The sequence below is a fragment of the Pan paniscus genome, chromosome 9, assembly GCF_029289425.2.
Source record: "Pan paniscus chromosome 9, NHGRI_mPanPan1-v2.0_pri, whole genome shotgun sequence".
In the NCBI taxonomy this organism is placed as follows: domain Eukaryota; kingdom Metazoa; phylum Chordata; class Mammalia; order Primates; family Hominidae; genus Pan; species Pan paniscus.
The window spans coordinates 112,507,531-112,516,277 of NC_073258.2; the positions used below are offsets into that span (position 1 = coordinate 112,507,531).

Consider the following 8,747-nt stretch of genomic DNA (forward strand, 5'->3'; position numbering starts at 1 on the left):
GTGGCTCACGCCTGTAATCCCAGCACTTTGGGAGGCCAAGGTGGGCAGATCACAAGGTCAAGAGATGGAGACCATCCTGGTCAACATGGTGAAACCCCGTCTCTACTAAAAATACAAAAGTTAGCTTGGCGTGGTGGCATGCACCTGTAGTCCTAGCTTCTTGGGAGGCTGAGGCAGGAGAAATCGCTTGAACCCGGGAGGCAGAGGTTGCAGAAAGCCGAGATTGCACCACTGCACTCCAGCCTGGTGACAGAGTGAGACTCCTTTTAAAAAAAAAAAAGAAAAGAAAAAGTGCAAAGAAAACGAAGGCTGCGCTTACCATAAAAGTCAGGATAATGTTACTCTTAAGGAAATGGAGTGGCAAGTGGAGGAGGAAAGAGAGATTGTGTTTGAAAGGGAATCCATGGAGGGATTCTGGGATAGTGGCTGTCAAAGTGATGTCTCCTATCATAGGTGATCGTTAACAAGTTGGTATTACCTTCTAATAGTTCATTAAGTTATACATTTATTTTGTACATTTATTATTAGAATTAAAATTCTAATAATTTTTAAAATTATTTTGAAAGTAGGATTTAGATCTTTAGATTTAGGATCTGAAAATGAGACTCATTAATATGTGTCCTGGGGCTTGTGGTCCTGTACACATGAAGCGATCTTAGGGCAGGCAACATGCAAATTAAAAGCCCAAAAGGACTATTCTAGAGTCCAGGAACTCTGGGAGCTGATCCTATTAAGCACCATTACAGAGAAGCGGGACAGCCTAGCTGTGAAGGGCACAAATTCTGGAGCCAAACCACCTAGATTCAAATTCTGACTCCACTACTGCTAACTATGCAAACTTCAGCAAGTTACTTAAACTTTCTGTGCCTTTGTTTTCTAATGTGTAAAATGGGCTATCTCATGGGGCTGTTATAAGGACTGAATTACTTAATACACATAACTACTTAAAGGCAGAGAAAAATTAAGTACTTCATTTGGATGTTTGCTAGTTTTATCGTTATTTCTACACCAAAGAGATCTAGATCTTCAGAATTGAATACGATTATGTGAAGCAATCCCATACACTACTATAGAAGAAGCAGAGAGTCAAATAGCTTTCCTAACACATTCTAAGCTTATTTATCTGAAAAGTCAAAAATTCCAGGAAACATTACTCCCTCATATTACAATACAGCCAGCAATTCCCAAAGGTATGTTACCCTCCATGCAGCTTTGGTCTTCCTTTCTAATTATGGCTCCCATTTCCTCTCTGACTCTCCGCTCTTTTAACAGCTGCTAATGTAAGACAGAAATCATGGTCTGGTTAAGAAAGAAACATAAGAACATTGAGATGAGCATGTTACACTTTAACCAGGCCAGAATCAGCACTAATTCTGTAAAAAGAATCCTAACAAGAAAACTAAAACTCCCCAAAGAAATTCTGAAAATTTAGAGGAAAGGAGCATATCTGTGTCCCTTAAATACTAAGAGTTAGTTTACCTGTTCATCTGAAGCTAGACTAGTGAACAGTGGAACAATTTCACTTTTCACACTGTCTAATTCCAAAACTTTTGCAAATTCACCCAATTTGGAAGCAGCAGCACGTCGTACCATTGGTGTGTCATCTGAGCACAAGGAACGGAATTGCCTGCAACATAAAACAATGAAGGTATTTCCCATCAAATAACACTGAATAAACCTGCCCCCATACACACAGACAGACTTTTAGAGGTTTTATCTTACAATAATCAGTGACTAAGCTTCTACTTATAGAAGTAACAAAAATAAAACATATTCAACTGGATAATAAAAAATGACATCATAGGCCAGGCATGGTGCCTCACACCTGTAATCAAAGCACTTTGGGAGGCCCAGGTAGGAGGACTGCTTGAGGCCAGGAATTGAAAGCAGACTGGGCAACATAGCAAGACCCTATCTATATGCCAAAAATATTTTTGTTGTTGTTTGGGGGGGGCTCAAGTGAACTCCCACCTCAGCCTTCTGAGTAGCTAGAAATACAGGCGGGTCCCACCATGCCCAGCTAATTTTTTTCTTTTTAGTAGAGACAAGGTCTCACTATGTTGCTCAAGCTGGTCTTGAACTCCTGAGTTCAAGCAATCCTCCCACCTCAGCCTCTCAAAGTGCTGGGATTACAAGCATGAGCCACTGCATCCAGCCAGAAATTTTTTTTAAAAATTAGCCAGGCGCAGTAGTGTATGTCAGTAGTCCTAGCTACTTGGAGGCTGAGGCTGGAGGATCACTTAAGCACAAGAGTTCAAGGTTGCAGTGAGCTATGATTGTGCCACCACACTCCAGCCTAGACAACAGAGCAAGACCTTATCTCTTAAAAAAAAAAAAAAAAAAAGATGTCATAAATCCTACTATCCTAGTATCAGCCACTCATTGGTAACAAGGTACTATGTAAATTGTCAGCTACAAGTCCCCAGTAATCCCAAATAACTCATAGCTTACTGCCTGATTTCTGCTTTAACAAGGCAAAAAAATACCATGGCTTACTGTCTGATTTCTGCTTTAACAGCATTTGATGCCCTGGGATAGCAAACGCTGAACAAACCACATGCAGATGTGCGAGAGGTGAACCAATCCCCACTTGCTAGGCGTTTCACCAGAGGTACAAAATAAGCTTCCAGAGCAACAGGAGTATGCTCCTGGGAGATCTGTCTCAGGGACTCCACAGCCTTGTCACGAACAACAGTCTCTTCCACAGTTGCCAGATTTTCCAAAGGAGGCTGAATGGATTAAAAAGGAAAACCAGAGAAGAAAACTTATTGAATCAGGTTAGAAACAGATAATCACCTTTTAAAGTGACTGAAGGGAGGTGGTACACGTAACCAGAATGTTAGCTGCATCATACCAAATGGTTACTTTCAGCTCACACAGTGATAACATATGGTGCGGCCAACCCAAAGACACGACTTCTGTAGAAAAGCCAAGATCTCGTGTCCCAGATGGCAATTCCCAGATGGTGTCTACAAATGACACAGTGTAAAAGACTTGACACAATATTAATATTACTGTGAGCTGAATCACTAGGTTTAAAAGATACATAGCCAAATTCAGACAGGATCATGTATATTTCCTCAAGAGTAAGTACAAAACTATGACCAATGTTAGGCACCACAAATACAGGATAACAGCTTGTCAGGTCACTGAGTCCACAGCCTTTTCAGTATCATTCCACCATTCCTAGAGGTGCAAGCAACCCTTATCCACCATCTCCATCCCATCCTTTTATCCAACCTATAAAATGCTGAATGCAAAATTGCTTTTTTCAGAACACATTCAGCAACTTTCCATTAGCCACAGGGCAGAAAGGAGTTTCTGACAGAACAATCAAGTGAAAACTACAGAGACTGGCCAGGCACGGTGGCTCACACCTGTAATCCCAGCCCTCGGGAGGCCGAGGTGGGCAGATCACTTGAGGTCAGGAGCTCGAGACCAGCCTGGCCAACATGGTGGAACCGTGTCTCTACAAAAAATACAAAAATTAGCCAGACATGGTGGCACACGCCTGTAAACCCAGCTTACTCAGGAGGCTGAGGCATGAGAATCACTTGAACCCGGGAGGCAGAGGTTGCAGTGAGCCGAGATTGTGCCACTGTACTTGAGCCTGGGTGACAGAGTGAGGCTCTTGTCTCAAAAAAAAAAGGTAAAGTACAGAGATGGTAGGACACCTTGCTTACAGCTTTAGAAATAAAAGAAGCCAAACGGGGTGGATGGTCTGGATTAAGAGCAGTAACTGAATATGGCATGGCCTAGTAAAAAGTGTAAACAGGCTGGCTCTCTGAACCTCTGCCTTACTGAGTTTGCATGTAGTCCAGGTAGATTCTACACATGCCATGAGCTACAGATTTTAAAGCATAAAACCCACATATAGAACTAACCAAGAGTGAAACAGAAGCATAATGAGTTAAAGAAAAGAAGTGTGTCTAATAATATATTTTAAAAATTGTTTGATACACACAGGTAGACAGCATTCAGCTTTCCTAGAAGGTATTTCAGAAACTCATTGAAAAGATACTCTTTCTCACTTGCCAAGGCATTTCATGATCTGTCCCCTGCCTACTGTAACCCCCTCTCGTGCAGTACCACTGGATAATAGCTATCATTACTACAGGATGAGGCCATGCTCCTGAGAATTGCTTATGAGTGGTCTCTTGATTTGAACTCTGCCTGGCCCTTGATGACCACTCTGCCTACCCAGCCTCAACACTTCACACTCCAGCAGTTCTTTTTTTTTTTTTTTTTAAGAGACAGGGTCTTGCTCTGTTGCCCAGGCTGAAGTGCAGTGGCACAATCATGGCTCAGTGCGGCCTCAGACTCCTCGTCCTTCTGCCTCAGCGTCCCGAATAGCTAGGACTCAGACACATGACATCATGCCCAGCTATTTTTTTTTAAGTGTTGGGGTCTCACTATGTTGCCCAGGCTGATCTTGAACTCCTGACCTCAAGCAATCCTCCTGCTGCTTTGGCCTCCCAAGGCAAGGATTACAGGTGTGAGCCACCACACCCAGCCACACTCCAGCAGTTTTGAACCCAGCCTGTTTCATGCTTCCAAGCCTCTGAAACTCATTTTTTCAATACATTATTATTGGTGTATTCTAGCATTGAGGACACAGAAGAAACAAAGCAGACAAGGTTCCTCACTCTAGTGGCATTTACATTCTAATGGAGTAAGACAACAATCAATCAAGAAAACAAGTAGATGGTGATGAGTACTCTATAGAAAAAAGGAGTAGGATGATGTAGTAAGGGATGACTGTGAGGCTATTTTCAGTTGAGTGGTTGGGGAAAACCTCCCTGAGGAGATGCATTGAAGTTGATCCCTGAATGACAAGGAGCCAGCCACAGAAAGCTTGAAAGAGCTTTTCATTAGAGGGAAGACCTAGGGCAAAGGTCCTAAGGGAATAATGAGCTTGGTTAGTTCAAAAAACAGAAAGATGACCAATGTGAATGGAAGAGGTTATCAAGGCCTTTTGCAGTCTGTTCCCTGCCTACTGTGACCTCTTCTCATGCAGTACCACTGGGCATATGATAATCCTACAGAGGCGGGTCATAAAACGCCTTGTAAGCTAAGGTACAGAATTTGGATTTTCTAAGAGCTATAGCAGAGAGTGAGCCATCTGCTGGGTGATGTGAACTGTAAGAGTCGGGTGAGAGGCAAGAGTGGAAAGCATTGCTAGGAAGCTACTACAGCAATCTAGAGGAAAGATGACAGTCTGGACTAGGCTGGTAATAGGAGGGATGGAAGAAAGTCGACTTATTTGAAATATACGTAGACTCTATAGGAATTACTAATGGATTAGATGTGTGGAACAAGGCACAGAGGATTCAAGAATACATTCTAGGTTTTGGCTTGTGCAAGTGGGAAGATAGTGATACCATTTACTGAAGTGGAACAACTAAATGAGAGGTGTATTTGGGGGATAAAGCTAAGTTTTGTTTTGGGTATGTTAAGTTTGAAATACCTGTTTGACATACAAGTAGAAAAAAGCATAGGCCTATATACATAGACAGAAAAAAAACTCTCTCTCTCTCTCTCTATATATATATTCATACTTATCTATTAATCAATCTACCTCAGGAGTTCCATGGAAAAGTCAGAACTAGAGACAGAAATCACAAGAATCAGTATTACATACCCAGTATTCAAAGCTCTGACACATACACCCCTACCTTGTCCAACTGTTGAATTCCTAGTCATCCTTTAAAACCTAGTTCAGACATCATCTCCCAAGGTCTTCCCTGATCACCCGGAGTGAATCCCTTTCTCCCTTCTATTACGTGGGTATTTCGTGGGTACTTATATCTTTCCATTTAAGACGGCACAGTAATTATTTGCTGACACATAAAGGCAGTGACCTCATTAGATTCATTTTGGTGCTTTTTTTTTTTTTTAGGAGATGGGGGTCTCACTATGTTGCCCAGGCTGGATTCAAACTCCTGGGCTCAAGTGATCCTCCTGAGTAGCTGGTACTACAGGCTTGTGCCACCAAGCCCCCTCACATTGGTCTTCAACATTAACATTGTAAACTATGATGTGTCTGATAAAGTAGACTCTCAATAAATGTCAATTAAATTGAACTAAATTCATCAAACTCACAAAGTCAGAAGCAAAAGTTAAACTGACAAAGACAAAATGCTGCTAGGTGAGAATTAAGACTTCCAACATCGCGCGGGGGAACCATAAAAACAATCAAACCCTTTTTCTCCCTACATCTAAACTAATAAGTCTACAGACGCAGAAAAGGAGGACGAAGTTCTCTTATTTACAGAAAAAAAAAAAAAGGAGTTGAGTGCAAAGTGCCTACAGTACTTATTCTCTCAATGACTAACATTATGACTATCTGCCCATAAAAAGATCTGCATAAAAAATGCTGCAGTGTGTCTATCACCAAACAACGTATCATTTATACTGCAAAAGTTGTAGAAGGAGGGTAGGCAGCTTATAAATACTCACCAGCAGACAGTGGGCAAAGTCAGGACCTCCCACTAGGCCAGTGAAATTTCCCAGCTGCTCAGCAAGAGCTAATAGTACCTCATCTTCATCATAAATTGTATCTGGAAGTGACAACAACAGGACTCATCAACATGGATAGCTCTCCCACAGGTGGACACTGACACAAAACTAGGAACAGATTCACTATGCGACCAGGAAGGTGACCCAGTCAAAATCCTAACAGCATTTTCTTTCTTCTCAACCGTCTTCCTGTATCTGCTTTGCACAACGAATTAGAAATTCATACTCCCGTATCAATTACTTTCCCAATAGCTAAATGGTTGATGTTTGAATATATCTAGCCACAACTAACAATATACTCTGTTCTGTTTCTTTTGCACAAAAAACACCTGGCTCATTTTAATGTGGGTAACAAACTCTAAAAAAGTCAGTGTTGAAAGCTACTGGAAAATGGAATGTCCCTGCCTTTCTTTAAACAAAGATTCACATACCTGTAAGAAATGGCAACAATTCACTTCGGGTCCTTTCTACTCCAAGTGCTAGGGCAATTGTTGATAACTTCTTAATACTGTTGAGTCGGAGCTTCAGAAAAGAAAGTAAAAAGAAGAACAATGTAAAGAAACGGCTGAATTTAGATCAAAAGACAAAAGGTGCTAACAGGTGAAATTATGACACAGGGGTAAGAATGAAGATAACCTTTCATTTAGATTTTACTGTTAAGGAAGCTCATAAGGACTTCGAAAAAGAAGTAACTCGGCCTCACTAGCCGGCGGAGGATTTCCCAGGAGAAACACTCAGAAGGGACCGGAAGAGAAATGAATGAAAGACAATACAACACCTAGGAAGTAAGATAATTTTAAAAAGAGAGCACTTTGGCAGTGGTGAAGCAGGTGAAACGGTTGAATACAACACCTGTGGTTTCAAAGAAAAGTTCCCGCAGAGCGGATACAACTACTCGTCCAGGTTAATCGGCCATCCCACCCCCGCTTTCTACCCAACAAGCCGAGCCAGTTCCAAGCCGAGATGAAGGGATCCAGGGGCACTTCAAAGGGCTTCTGGGCATCCTGCGCCCCTCAGCCGCTCCAGCCCCGTCTCGGCTGGGCACCGCGCTTCTCCTGCTCCCTCGCCCACGAGACGCGGCCACCTCACGGCCCGGATGGGGCGCCCAGGCGGGAAGCGGGTTCCCCGACAACCGCCCGGGAAGGGCAAGGCTCCGGGCGGACGCCTCAGGGGGTCCGAAGCAAGGGTACTAGAGAGGTACCCGGGAGGGTCGGGGCGTGTCACCACAGCCCCTCGCGGAGCATTCCCCGCCTCCCCTTCAAGTTTCTGCTACGAGTCCGACTCATTCAGTACCCCGGCCACCCCCACCGCGACGCAGGCCTTCCCCCTTCTCTACCACGCGACCAGCCGGTCTCGCCTCGGCTCCCCGGCCTCAGTCCAGTACCTGCACGTCTTCATTGCGGAGCTCGTCGATTAAAACCGCGATCGGGTATAGCGAATCATCTCCATCTCCACCCGCTGCTCCTGGGCCGGTCCCGAGCTCTGATGCGCCCGCCATGTTCTTTCTCCTCCTGCTGCTGGTCACCGCCTCCCGCCCCGCGCCCAGGCCCCGCCCCGCGCCCAGGCCCCGCCCCGCGCCCAGGCCCCGCCCCGCGCCCAGGCCCCGCCCCGCGCCCAGGCCCCGCCCCGCGCCCAGGCCCCGCCCCGCGCCCAGGCAGTAGGGACCAAGGCCGCCACACGGGTTTAGCCGAAGTTGGGGAGCCGAGTTTCTGTCCCGATGATTAAGGCTCCCTTCCGACCCCCACTGCAGGAGTTGTAGGTCTGAACTCAAGAAGACGGGTGGGCTGAGAAAGCGAATGGAACCCCTGCGTCCTTTCCCCAGCCGAAAGAAACAGGGACAGGGATTCATCCAGCTCGTTGTAGTCTGAAGGAGCCAGGAACCTACCTGAATGGTCTGCGCTGTGCCCTCTTAAGACTCAGGCGGACCAAAGAGAGTGCCCGAGGCCAGGAGGAAAAAGGCTTTAGCACCTCCCCTGACTTCTTCCTGGCCCTGAGCCACTGGATCTCCAGCCCTAATTTCTCCGCTCAGACTCAAACTTCCACAGAACCCCTCCACCTCTTCCCGCGGCTCTTTCTCCAGAATGGTATCTGGCTCCTGCTCCGTAAGACAAATAACGCGGGCGGTGAGAGAAAATGAACAGTGCTGTCCAAACTCCCCAGTCAATATTTTTTCCACGCAAGCTGTTAAAAACATGCTGCTCTCTTGTTTTTGTGTTTCTTTTCAGTTT

At 44.9% G+C, this 8,747-nt stretch overlaps 1 protein-coding gene across 8 annotated transcripts in view; it reads right to left on the reverse strand.

The window, feature by feature from the left end:
* The window catches only part of PPP2R1B (protein phosphatase 2 scaffold subunit Abeta), a 43,799-nt gene extending 35,712 nt beyond the window's left edge, over positions 1–8,087 (reverse strand). For 3 of the 8 annotated variants that reach the window (XM_063608773.1, XM_055094826.2, XM_008971271.5), the window contains exons 1-5: positions 7,904–8,065; positions 6,951–7,041; positions 6,460–6,560; positions 2,497–2,729; positions 1,480–1,627 (exon numbers count right to left, since the gene is read on the reverse strand). In XM_063608773.1, coding sequence (XP_063464843.1) covers positions 1,480–1,627; positions 2,497–2,729; positions 6,460–6,560; positions 6,951–7,041; positions 7,904–8,017 — 687 coding nt within the window. In that variant the 5' untranslated portion in view covers positions 8,018–8,065. Of the gene's footprint in view, positions 1–1,479; positions 1,628–2,496; positions 2,730–6,459; positions 6,561–6,950; positions 7,042–7,903 lie in introns of all 8 variants that reach the window. The other 5 variants (XM_014346993.4, XM_055094827.2, XM_055094825.2 and 2 more) reach the window with 3 other exon arrangements.
* Positions 8,088–8,747: the final 660 nt, after the last annotated feature.